This window comes from Chlorocebus sabaeus, chromosome 10, assembly GCF_047675955.1.
Source record: "Chlorocebus sabaeus isolate Y175 chromosome 10, mChlSab1.0.hap1, whole genome shotgun sequence".
Taxonomy (NCBI): Eukaryota; Metazoa; Chordata; class Mammalia; order Primates; family Cercopithecidae; genus Chlorocebus; species Chlorocebus sabaeus.
The window spans coordinates 20,562,700-20,576,144 of record NC_132913.1 but is presented as its reverse complement, the minus strand read 5'-3'; the positions used below and the strand labels follow the sequence as shown (position 1 = coordinate 20,576,144).

Below are 13,445 nucleotides of genomic sequence, written 5' to 3'. Positions count from 1 at the left end.
AAAAAGCCAAGAAAATAAAATGTTATTAAGAAAATCATAAGGGACCAGGTGCGGTGACTCACGCCTAATAATCCCAGCACTTTGGGAGGCCAAGGCAGTGGATCACGAGGTCAAGAGATTGAGAACAGCCTGGCCAACATGGTGAAACACCATCTCTACTAAAAATACAGAAATTAGCTGGGCGTGGTGGCGGGCGCCTGTAATCCCAGCTACTCGGGAGGCTGAGGCAGGAGAATTGCTTGAACCTGGGAGGGAGAGGTTGCAGTGAGCCAAGATCGCGCCACTGTACTCCATCCTGGCCACAGAGCAAGACCCCGTCAAAAAAAAAAAAAAAAAGAAAGAAAGAAAGAAAGAAAGAAAGAAAGAAAGAAAGAAAGAAAGAAAAAAAAAAAAAACTAGCAACAACAACAAAAGAAAATCCTAAGGAAGAGAAAATATATTTACTCTTCATTAAGTGGAAGTGGAGCAGCATAAAGGTCTTCATCCTCATTGTCTCCACGTTGAATAGGCTGAGGAGGAGGAAGAGGAGGGCTTGGTCTTGCTGTCACAGAGGTAGCAGAGGAGGAAGAAAATCCACATGTAAGTGGACTTGCACATTTTAAAGCTGTGTTGTTCAAGGGTCAATTGTATTTCTTGGAAAAACAACAACTCACATGTAGTTCCTAGAGTAGCAAATCATTCCTGGGAAAATTATGCCTTGCCAGGTGTGGTGCTTTTCTGGAGTGTTTCTGTTCTCTACATAATGAGCTGAATAGCTCCCTTAGACATTTTTTTTTTTTTTTTTTTTTTTTTTTTTGAGATGGAGTCTCTGTTGCCCAGGCTGGAGTGCAGTGGTGTAATCTCAGCTCACTGCAACCTCCACCTCCTGGGTTCAAGCATTTCTCCTGCCTCAGCCTCCTGAGTAACTGGGATTACAGGCACCTGCCACCACGCCCAGCTAATTTTTGTATTTTTAGTAGAGATGGGGTTTCACCATGTTGGTCAGGCTGGTCTCGAACTCCTGACCTCAAGTGATCCACCTGCCTTGCACTCCTAAAGTGCTGGGATTACAGGCGTGAGCCACCACGCCTGGCCAGACATATTTGAATTTGCCTTTTTTCAACCTATCTAGAAATTAGGCAATTCTTTTTCTCCCCCCAGTGGTGGAAAGGTTTTCCTAGTTGTCTAATTTATAAGTTTTTGGAAAGATACTTGCAATTCTTAGTTTCTCAACTACCTGACCCTTCTTTTCCTATGAGCCTTTGAGAAATACTTATGCATAGGTACTGCTTAGCATTGTAAAAAGAAATTTATTGACCTAAAAAAATGTAATGGCCATTACTAGGCAGATGGTTAAGCACTGGGTGAATCTGCCTTTATTTTCTAAGTCATTTTGAAGAAATGGGGAAAATCATCCAGACAGTAAAACTGGGACCTACACTACATCTCATCTACTTTTAATGCCTGTTTCTAGAGTCAAGTTCCATTTCCTTCCTTCTTACACGTACGTGGCGATAGAATGAAAATTAAACATATATTTCTCAATTACTACCATGACCCATGCCTTTAAATATTGTGATATAAATAGGTACTGAGTCTGTATACACAGGAAAAGACCACAATGAAAAGAAGCATAAAGTTAAGGAGTTCATAGCTTACTGCCCACAAAGCTTAATATTATACATTGGGTTACACTGACCTCTACAGGATGATAATAAAAACTAGCTTTGTTTGAAAATAGAGGGCAGGCCGGGCGCGGTGGCTCACGCCTGTAATCCCAGCATTTTGGGAGGCCGAGGCGGGCGGATCACAAGGTCAGGAGATCGAGACCATGGTGAAACCCTGTCTCTACAAAAAATAGAAAAAATTAGCCGGGCGAGGTGGCGGGCGCCTGTAGTCCCAGCTACTCAGGAGGCTGAGGCAGGAGAATGGCGTGAACCCGGGAGGCGGAGCTTGCAGTGAGCCGAGATCGCGCCACTGCACTCCAGCCTGGGCAACAAAGCGAGACTCCGTCTCAAAAAAAAAAAAAAAAAAAAAGAAAATAGAGGGCAAAGGAGAAATGAAAGGCATCCATTTTCCTTTCATCCACAAAAATGAAATTTTGTACATTTCATTCACAAAATAATTCAGCAAAATGATGGTGAGTAGTTGTGTTTCAGATACAAATTCTGAGTTAGTCAATAACTGGTAATTTTTGAGGTATTTTAACAACAACTTTAAACTGTTCTGAGTGGGATTTCAAAAATCTTAAATCAATTCTATGGAAAGTAAAAAGAAAAAGGAAGAGAAATAAAATGCTTCTTATCTTAAATTTTTACCATTTACATTATAGGGCCTTCGTTTAAAAATATATAACCATGAATATTTGCATCTATAATAATTCTGGTTTTAAAATGTGTTGTTTTGCAGCACACCAACATAGCACATGTATACATACGTAACAAACCTGCACGTTGTGCACATGTACCCTAGAACTTAAAGTATAATAAAAAATATTAAACAATTAAAAAATTGTTTTAAAAACTTTAAAAAAAATGTGTTGTTTTAAATTGGTTCTAAAAAAAATAGTGGGAATGAGGTTTCAGTTTTAAAAATTGTGATCTTTCTAGGCATAGTGGCTCATGCTTGTAATTCCAGCATTTTGGGAGGCAGAAGTGGGAGGATTGCTTGAGGCCAGGAGTTTGAGACCAGTCTGGGCAACATAGAGAGACCTCGTCTCTACTACAATTAAAAAATTAGCCGGGCACGGTGGCACACGCCTGTAGTTCCAGCTGCTCAGGAGGCTAAGGTGGGAGGATAGCTTGAGCCCAGGAAGTCAAGGTTGCAGTGAGCTGTGATTATTCCACTACACTGCAGCCTGGGTGACAGAGCGAGACCTTGTCTCAAAAAAAAAAAAAAAAAAAATCGTGATCTCCAGGCTAGCTTTGTACTTTAAAAGCCTTCCTTAAGAGGATATTATAATCTCTTTAGACTACTTTAAACCAGTCAGCATGATATTTATATATGTTTCTGCATTCATAGCTTTTTCTCTCTTTCCTTTTAGTTCCCTCTGCCACCACTGTCACTCTTGCCCACGCGATCTGGTGTCCTTAGTATCCCCCGAAATTACAAGTTTCCAAATGAGAAAGAAAGAAACATTCCAAGCCTCACATCTTTTGTGCCTAAGCTCTCAGCATCTGTTCGTCAATCTGATGAGCTTAGCCCAACAAATAAGCCTCCAGGAGCCCTAGTTAAGTTGTTGATGGATTCGACTCTCAGGTCTTCTGATGGCTTCATTTGGTCAAGAAACATATGCTCTTTTCCTAAGGCTAACCATCACAGACAATGCCTGGAGATGGAGGAGAACTGGAAATCCAAGGAAATAGAAGAATGTAACAAAATTGAAATCATCCACCTTGAAAAAGGGCAGTCTTCGGTGTCTTTTGAGAATCTGAAGGAAGGCAATATTCCTGCAGGTAGGGAAGAGGATATTGACTGCCATGGTAGTAAAATGAGAAAAGCTGAAGAAGAGAACTCTCAATATCTTTCATCAAGAAAGAATGAGAGGTCAGTAGCCAAAAACTATGAACAAGATTCAGAAATAGTATGTACCATTCCAAGCAAGTTCCAAGAAGCCCAGCATTCAGAAATAACTCCAAGGCAGGATGAAGAGATGAGAAATAATAAAGCTGCTTCAAAAAGAGCTTCATTACATAAAGATGAAGCAATGGAACCAAACAATATTTTAGAAGAATGTACTGTACTTAAAAGCTTATCCAATGTACTCTTTGATGACTCCATTGATAAACTCCCAGAAGGTCGTAGCAGCATCGAGACAAACATAAAAATATCAATAGCAGAAGGAGCCAAACCAGAAATGAGTGGGATGGTGCCTCTTATCCACATCACCTTCCCTGTGGATGGAAGCCCCAAGGAACCAGCAATAGCCAAACCAAGCCTCCAAAAAAGAAAGAGAATCATTCATAACAACCATAGTGTCAACATACTTGTACACCAAGAAAATGACAAGCATAAGATGAATTCCCATAGAAGTAAGTTGGATTCAAAGACTAAGACAATTAAGAAGACACCTCCGAATTTCCTGATTTCTACTGAAGGTCCCATTAAGCCTACCATGCATAAAACCAACATAAAAGCACAAATTTTCCCTGCTTTGGGACTTGTTGACCCCAGGCCTTGGCAAATGCCCAGGTTTCAAAAGAGAATGCCACAGATAGCAAAGAAGCAATCAACTCACCGGACTCAGAAACCTAAAAAGCAATCATTTCCTTGCATATGTAAAAATCCAGGAATACAAAAGTCATGTGTTCCTCTCTCTGTTCAACCGGCAGAGCCAAGACTAAATTACCTAGATCTTAAGTATAGTGATATGTTCCAAGAAATCAATTCAACTGCTAATGGACCTGGAATCTATGAAATGTTTGGGACCCCTGTTTATTGTCATGTGCGAGAGGCTGAAAGGGATGAAAACAAGTATTACCGTGAGATATGTTCGGCTCCATCAGGCAGATGTATCACCAATAAATGTCGATCTTCACACAGTGAGAGGAGCAGCAATATCAGAACAAGACTTTCTCAGAAAAAACCACATATGAAACCCCCAAAGCCTTCATTTGGCATTAAACAAGAGCACAAAGGCTTAATTTCTAAAGAAAAGAGTTCCAAGGCTGTACGTAGCAACCTACATGACATTGAAAACGGTGATGATATTTTAGAACCAGACTGGCAGATAAAGTCTTCAGGAAATGAGTTTCTATCTTTCCAAGATGAAATTCATCCCATGAACTTGGCTCAGACACCTGAGCAGTCCATGAAACAGAATGAATTCCCTCCTGTCTCAGATTTATCCGTTGTTAAAGAAGTTTCTGTGGAAGAGTCTATGGGCGATAGAGACATTGCTAACAATCAAATACTCACCACAAGCCTCAGAGATCTGCAAGAACTTGAAGAGCTACATCACCAGATCCCATTTAACCCTTCGGAAAACAGCTGGGCAGTGCCCAGCGAGAAGAATTCTAACAAGTATGTACAGCAAGAAAAGCAGAATACAGCATCTTTTAGTAAAGTAAATGCCAGCCGAATTTCAACTAATGATCTAGAGTTTGATACTGTTTCAGATCAGTCTAAAACACTTGCAAATTTCTCTTTCCAAGAAAAACAAGAAAGTGCATCTTCCCAGACATATCAATATTGGATACATTATTTAGATCATGATAGTTTAGCAAATAAGTCAATCACTTATCAAATGTTTGGAAAAACTTTAAATGGCACAAATTCAATTTCCCAAGCAATTCCGGACTCTGTAAATAATGAGGAATTGACAGATGAATTATTAGGTTGTCTAGCTGCAGAGTTATTAGCTCTTGATGAGAAAGATAACAACTCTTGCCAAAAAATGGCAAATGGAACAGATCCTGAAAACCTAAATCGTATCCTCAGTCAGAGAGGAAGCACCCCAAAAGAAATGGACAGAGGGACAACAAATGTCAAAATGCAGGTTGGTAAAATTAGAATCCGAGATTCATTGGGGTGGGAAGGACCTCAGAGATAATGTGGTTCAAACCCCTTATTTTCAAATGAGGAATTATAAACCCTACACAATTAAATAGTTTCTTCAAGGTCTCATTGTTTGATCACAAGGTTGGAATTCAGGTCCTCTGACTCCCAGGCTAAGATGTTTTCATTATGCTGCCTCACTTCTGGAATTTAGCTAGCTTGATATTGCAATGAAATCAGTTTGGTTAAATTAATTTAGCAAAACCATTAAAATAGGTCAGTATTTTATTCAATGATGACATTTTCAATCAACAGCATATCATTTCCAACTGTCAGCAGAGAGATAATTATAGGCAAGATATTGCTCTAGGTATGTGAGATAGAAAGAAATGAACATGGTCCAGAAGTGGCTCACCATTTTGTTCATAGGAAGACATGAAATGTACATTTCTCAGAGTCCCTACACCTGAGCATTTGCTGTCAGATGATTCACTACTTTAATGCAAAATTATTATTGATGCCTACTGTGTTTCTGGCAGTGGGCCAAGAACTAGGAGCATAGTGCCGTACAAGACTCGACCATGGTTCTCATGGAAGTGTAAGCAAAAATCCTGAAATAAGATTTTAAAAAATTTTGTTTGGCATGGGAGTGGGCATGGAGTGGGGAAGAGGATCAACAGATAGTCGGGTTTTCTTTGTTGTCATTTTCACTAAAGTACACGAGCCTCCCAAACAGAAATTTTAAAGACAGAAACAGTAGTTAAGCTGAAATATTATGTATTGAACACTAACTCAGGTTATAGTACACTATATCCACACCGTATCAGGATCAGGAATAATTTTTTTTTTTTGAGACGGAGTCTCGCTCTGTCGCCCAGGCTAGAGTGCAGTGGCGCGATCTCAGCTCACTGCAACCTCCGCCTCCTGGGTTCAAGCAATTCTCCTGCCTCAGCCTCCCGAGTAGCTGGGATTACAGGCACTTGCTACCACGCCTGGATAATTTTTGTATTTTTAGAAGAGATGGGGTTTCACCATCTTGGCCAGGCTGGTCTTGGAACTCCTGACCTCGTGATCCACCTGCCTTGGCCTCCCAAAGTGCTGGGATTACAGGCGTGAGCCACTGCACCCAGCCAGGAATAATTATTTCAAATTGTTGGTCAGAAGAACATACAAGGTAAAGAATTATCCCATAGCTTCCTGGACTGTTTGCTAGAGATACTAGTCTGACTTCCTACAAGTCTGGCTTGTAGACGGTAAACTGGCTTCCTGGTTTGGTTACTGTAGATAATGGGTTAATTTTCTGGGTTGGTTGCTGCACACTGTAGGTCAGAGTTCTATTTTTATATATGGTCTGGCCATTGTTGGTTTATATATTATCTCTCAGTACATATGTGTATGTATATATGTGATGTATATGTGTGCATGTATGTGTATGGATTATATATCATTTATGTTTATGTGTGTGTACATTTGAGTGAACACATATATGAATATGTGTGTATGAGTATGTGTGTCTCTATGTATGTGTCCAGCTCTGTGTATGTTTCTCTTTCTGAAGTAGTCTGTGTTTAGGAGCAAGTTGACCATGATAATGGGAATTTTGAGGAGAGTTGAGGTTAGGGGGCTGAGGAGATAGCACACATTAACATGTTCTGTCATGATAGGGACCTTGTGAAAGATCATTCTCAAAAGACAGTGGTTAGTAGCTGCAGGCTTATGTGGGGTCTGAGATGAACAGGCCTAAGATCTCCTCCTATAAAATATACAGAGCAAGATGTGGTTTTAAAATGTGTATAATTAACAAGGCTGAAGTACACAGCTAAGATACACTACGTGGTCATTTGGGGGAACGATGTGTCTCTAGAAGTTACCTTTAAGAGTGGCCACAGACGGGAACATCTGAAAAGCAGACTTTACTCTCACCCCTTTCTCTCCATCCCAGTGACTTGGTTTAATGGTCATCTTTCCTTTTGTCTCATTCTTCCAGAGGCATACTAATGGGCTCAGGATATATGACAGGGAGGAGAAATTTCTCATCTTAAATGAAAAGGTGACATTTTCTGAAAATAGTTTAAAGTCTGAAGAACCTATCCTATGGACCAAGGGTGAGATTCTTGGAAAGGGAGCCTATGGCACAGTAAGTTAAACTGGAAACTTGAAATCAGCACTCCCCACCCCTCCACAGTCCCTCCCTCCGCACCCCTCACTCCCCAGTCATCCTCCCTGCTTCCTCCGGCAAGCACTCTTTTACTTAGAACTCTTTCAGTTGAAGTAACAGAAAATCCAAGCACTGAGGGAAAGGACAGTTACTGCTTTATCCAATCGAAAGGTCTGGAATAGGTCAGGCTCTGGGCTTAGGTGGCTTCAGGAGTCAGACGATGTCATCAGGATCTGGTCTCTCTCTCTGTCTGGCTCTTTCTCAGGCACATATAGCGATACAATGGCCACTGCATTTCTAGCCTCTCATCCTCCCAGGTTCAAGTCCAATGGGAAGGAAATATCTTCCTTTGATCGGGTGCAGTGGCTCACGCTTGTAATCCCAACACTTTGGGAGGCCGAGATGGGCAGATCACGAGGTCAGGAGATCGAGACCATCCTGGCTAACACGGTGAAACCCCATCTCTACTAAAAATACAAAAAATTAGCCGGGCATGGTGGCGGGTGCCTGTAGTCCCAGCTACTCGGGAGGCTGAGGCAGGAGAATGGCGTGAACCTGGGAGGCGGAGCTTGCAGTGAGCCGAGATCGTGCCCCTGCACTCCAGCTTGGGCGACAGAGCAAAACTCCGTCTCAAAAAAATAAAAATAAAAATAAAATATCTTCCTTCAACAGCTGAATATGTTACTGGAAGTTTGGAGAATCATTGGTAGATGGCAAAAACAAAAGACGTTCCTTACATTTTGTGAATTGCGTAAGAGATCCTGGAGGGTGGGGGGGGTGAAGACAAGTGGGTACAAACATACAGTCAGATAGAAGAAATAAGTTCTAGTGTTCAATAACACAGTAGGGTGACTATAGTCAACAACAATATATTATGTATTTCCAATTAGCTAGAAGATTTGAAATGCCCCCAACACAAAGGAAATGACAAATGTTTGAGGTGATGGATGTCCTAAACACGCTGTCTTGATCATTACACATTCTATGCATGTATTAATATATCACGTGTACCTCTTAAATATGTACAAACATTATATATCCAAACCCTAGCACTTTAGATAGTTATTTACATAGACGAGTAAAGAAAAGGCTGGCCCCCAAATAAGACTTGTGCTGTCTCCAGAGGGGGACATTTCAGGAATCAGTGAGAAGATAGGAAGACACAAAACCACTGAGATTACATCACAAGGGTGATTTCCAGGGCCTGTCTCCTCGCTCCAGAGAGCTTGGGAGCTGAACTAGCTCTATTTTACGTATTGTCAGGAGCTTTTCCAAACCACCATCTCATGTAGTCATCATAGAAATCTGGGAGATAGGCCAGGTGTGGTGGCTCTTGCCTATAATCCCAGCACTTTGGGAGGCTGAGGCAGGTGGATCTCTTGAGGTCAGGAGTTCGAGACCAGACTGACCATATGGTGAAACCCCATCTCTACTAAATACAAAAATTAGCTAGGTGTAGTGGCACACACCTGTAATCCCAGCTACTCAGGAGGCTGAGGCATGAGAATTGCTTGAACCTAGGAGGCAGAGGTTGCAGTGAGCCCAGATCATGCCACTGCAACTCCAGCCTGGGTGACAGAGCGAGACTCTGTCTCAAAAAAAAAAAAAAAAAAAAAGAAAAAAATTCTGTGAGGCAACCTGGGCAACATAGCAAGACCTTGTCTCCACAAAAATACTTTAAAAATTAGCCGAGTGTGGTGGTACATGCCTGTAGTCCCAGCTACTCAGGACACTGAGGCAGGAGGATCGCTTGAGCCCAGGAGTTTGAGACTGCAGTGAGATATGATCAGAGCCACTGCACTCCAGCCTGGGTGACACAGAGAGACCCTGTCTCCAAAAGAAAAAAAAAGAAAAAGACAGCACAGTGGCTCTACAAAAAGTACACACATACACACACATACACACACAAAATTAGCCAGGTGTGGTGGCACACACTTATGATCCTAGCTACTAGCTATTCAGGAGGCTGAGGCGGGAGGATTGCTTGAGCCCAGGAAGTTGAGGCTGCAATGAGCTGTGATTGTGCCAATGCACTCCAGCCTGGGCAACAGAGTGAGACCCTGTCTAAAAAGAAAAAAAAAAGAAAAAGAAATCTGTGAGGCAAGTATTGTTACCTCAGTTTTACAGATGAGAAAAACTGAAGTCAAAAGATTAGACATTTATCCCAAGTTAAACAGCTGGGGAAAAATGAAGCCAGGATTCTAGACAATTCAAGCCACTGTAAGCCAATATGACATCCATCCACCATGTTTCTCATACCCATCTTGGCTCCACTGAAACACTGAATTTGCTTAAATACTTTGCATTTAGGAAGGGAGGTATCAACTTAGAGAAAGACAAGGGTTTAGGAAGAGAAGGGAAAGTCAAGTGTCACCTGAGGCATTTTGTGAATGAGTTATGTCATTAATTTAATAACAAGGTATTATTGGTTTGCTTCTAGGTATACTGTGGTCTCACTAGCCAAGGGCAGCTAATCGCTGTAAAACAGGTGGCTTTGGATACCTCTGATAAATTAGCTACTGAAAAGGAATACCAGAAACTACAGGAAGAAGTAGATTTGCTCAAAGCACTGAAACATGTCAACATTGTGGCCTATTTGGGGACATGCTTGCAAGAGAACACTGTGAGCATTTTCATGGAGTTTGTTCCTGGTGGCTCAATCTCTAGTATTATAAACCGTTTTGGGCCATTGCCTGAGATGGTGTTCTGTAAATATACGAAACAGATTCTGCAAGGTGTTGCTTATCTCCATGAGAACTGTGTGGTACATCGCGATATAAAAGGAAATAATGTTATGCTCATGCCAACTGGAATAATAAAGCTGATTGACTTTGGCTGTGCCAAGCGTTTGGCCTGGGCAGGTTTAAATGGCACCCACAGTGACATGCTTAAGTCCATGCATGGGACTCCATATTGGATGGCCCCAGAAGTCATCAATGAGTCTGGCTATGGAAGGAAATCAGATATCTGGAGCATTGGTTGTACTGTGTTTGAGATGGCTACAGGGAAGCCTCCACTGGCTTCCATGGACAGGATGGCTGCCATGTTTTACATCGGAGCACACCGAGGGTTGATGCCTCCTTTACCAGACCACTTCTCAGAAGATGCAGCAGACTTTGTGCGCATGTGCCTGACCAGGTAAGAAACTGAAAGCAAGAGGAAGAAGACAAATGCCCAGAGATTCCAAGTGGCTGACATTTCCCTTGCAATTTATGGCCCATTAAAAGCTTCGTTTTGGTTATGAAGTCAAGTAGACAGTGATTTTGTGCTGAAAGTAATCATAATCAGTCATATTGGGTAATTGTGTTCATTGTTGTATCAGGATATAGGAGGCAATGCTTCAAGTAGAAAGTGCCTCCGTTAAATGTCTTATTAAGTTCTGTGAATACTTGCCCAAATCAATGAGTTTGCAAAATGTGTTAAAGATCTGCTTATTTACCAATGAGACATCTTCCTAGGAACTGGCTAGGGTGAAATGACATCACCTCGCATTTAAAGTGAGGGGAAACATTTTGAGCCAAAGAAACAAATGTCTAATTGGAGCTGAAATCTCCAATTTCAACGTCAAGTTGGGGAATATTTGGTGAATCAGAAAAGCCTTAGAAAATTGCCTGTTTTCCCCTTCATTATCTTCTCTCATATCTATGGAATTAAATTCTGGGTAAAATGTTAGAACTGTAACTGTAATGTAATGGAGACGAACTAGTGCTGTGATTTTCAAATTTTTAGCCAGGTACTCTCTGCTCATATGAAATCTTAAATCAAAGAATAAAATAAAAGCAGAGAGATGACTCTAGTTACAGTGTGTACCCATGGGGTGGGGAAGAGTTAAGGAGTAGGGCTGTGGGTGCTGGAGCCCACTCTAGGATATTGCACAGCAGCCCCGAACCCACCTAACTAGTAAGGCTCAGCTTTAGTTGGAGGACAAGAAAGACCTGAGACTCAAATTTAATTTCCTGTCTTTCAAGGAAGTGTGCCTTCTTATCCCTCGATGAAAAACTCCAGTGTCCCATCTTTTAGCAAGCACATATGGCAACCCCCAACACCCAAGGGCTTCATTTTGCCTTTCTGAATGAATCTTAGAATCTACAGGTCTCCCTCTCTGCCAATGAATATGCCTGTTTTTAAGTCTCTGTCTCTCTCTCCCAGCACGTGTGTATCAGTCCGTCCTGGCTGATTTCAGGATGATTACATGGGCCAGGGCAGGAATGCCACTCCAGGGGTATAGTTTTTGGCATTGCTAGATGCAGAGACCCCTTAGTTTTCCAGTGTGGATTTTGTGGACAAAGCCCCAGTCACCGAGCTGCCCACCCTCTCCCCAAAAAAACAAACTGCATAAATGTGTTGGAATATCATATAGACCAGTACTAGCTTTAGAGATTTGTGTTAACTCTTAAAACTATTGTAGTTGCTTTGTTCTGAATTTAACAACTACCTATATTATTGACTCACAGCTAGAAACCACTTGTTATTCTCATTTTCTTTCAAGTTGTGATTAAACACACACACACACAAAGCGCTCTAAAGAGAAATGGTGGAATCTTCTTTTATGGCTCTCCTTTTGAACCATTGCTTCATAAACGAAGCAATGTACAATTCACACCACTAATAATGAATTAACAGGGTTACTGTGAAGGTTAAGTGAAATGGTGCATGTAAATTGCTTAGCAGAGTGTGGGGCACAAAATTAGGAGTTTACAGTTAATGATCACTAGGAAGAATACTAACATAACTTACCTAATTAGAGTTATATACAGGTATATAATTACCTTCTAAAATTCTATGGCAAAGACCCTGAGGTATATTGATATCTCACCTATATCAATAACAATACTCCTTGGAGATATGGATGGCCAGAAAATAAAGGGCGAGGCACTCTTAAAGATTCAGAAATAGAGGTAATCAGGCATAGACTAGGAAAAGTCTAAATAAAACAGAAATGAACTTGGGGAAGCTGCGAGAAATAAGCATGGAGCGGGTACTCCGAGGGACAGACCAAGTTCTGGGAGGTCAGGCCAAGGAGTTTAGCTTTGTTGCAATGGGCAGTGAGGAGCAGGGGGCTGCAAAAGATTTGGGGTAGAAAAGACCATAAAGAAAAGGGTCTGTGGGAGGGCAGGTCAGATGGCAATGTATTGAAAGGCCTGGGATGGCTGCTGCTTGAGACTAGAAGGCGCTGCAGAAATCTAGAGCTTGGATGCTGATGGTGGTAAAGTAAAGTGGGATTGTAAAGGATTCCAGAAAATTTCAGAGAAAAGGTGAATCAAGACTTGGTAATGGAGCAGGATGATAGGATTTCATGTTTTTGAGTGTGGATAATGGGAGAAATCACAGTTGTGAGAGAAGAACAGGGGAGGCAGCTAAACCCTTCCCACCCCATATAAGGAGACATTTGAAGCTATGAAATTACAGCTCAAGAAAGCAATTAAGATTGGAAGGACACATTTAAAAATCATTATAACAGCCAGGTGCGGTGGCTCGTGCCTGTGATCCCGGCACTTAGGAAGGCCGAGATGGGCAGATCGCTTGAGTCCAGGAGTTCGAGGTGGAGACCAACCTGGGCCACATGGCGAAACCCCATCTTTTCAAAAAAATACAAAAATTAGCCAGGCATGGTGGTGTGTGCCTGTAGTCCCAGCTACTCAAGAGGCTGAGTTGAGAGGATGAGAGGATCCCTTGACCCCCGGAAGCTGAGGCTGCAGTGGGCTGAGATGGCGCCACTGCACTCCAGCCTAAGGGACAGAGCGAGACCCTGTCTCAAAAAAAAAAAAAAAAAAAAAATCATTATAAGGTTGATCGCTACAGTCATAAAAAA

At 41.7% G+C, this 13,445-nt stretch overlaps 1 protein-coding gene across 2 annotated transcripts in view; it reads left to right on the top strand.

Moving 5' to 3' along the window:
• The window catches only part of MAP3K19 (mitogen-activated protein kinase kinase kinase 19), an 82,147-nt gene that overhangs the window by 56,012 nt on the left and 12,690 nt on the right, over positions 1 to 13,445 (top strand). The window contains exons 11-13 of one of the 2 annotated variants that reach the window (XM_037988070.2): positions 3,023 to 5,476; positions 7,463 to 7,612; positions 10,074 to 10,771. In XM_037988070.2, the coding sequence (XP_037843998.2) occupies positions 3,023 to 5,476; positions 7,463 to 7,612; positions 10,074 to 10,771 (3,302 nt within the window). The remainder of the gene's footprint in view (positions 1 to 3,022; positions 5,477 to 7,462; positions 7,613 to 10,073; positions 10,772 to 13,445) is intronic. The other variant, XM_037988072.2, reaches the window with a different exon arrangement.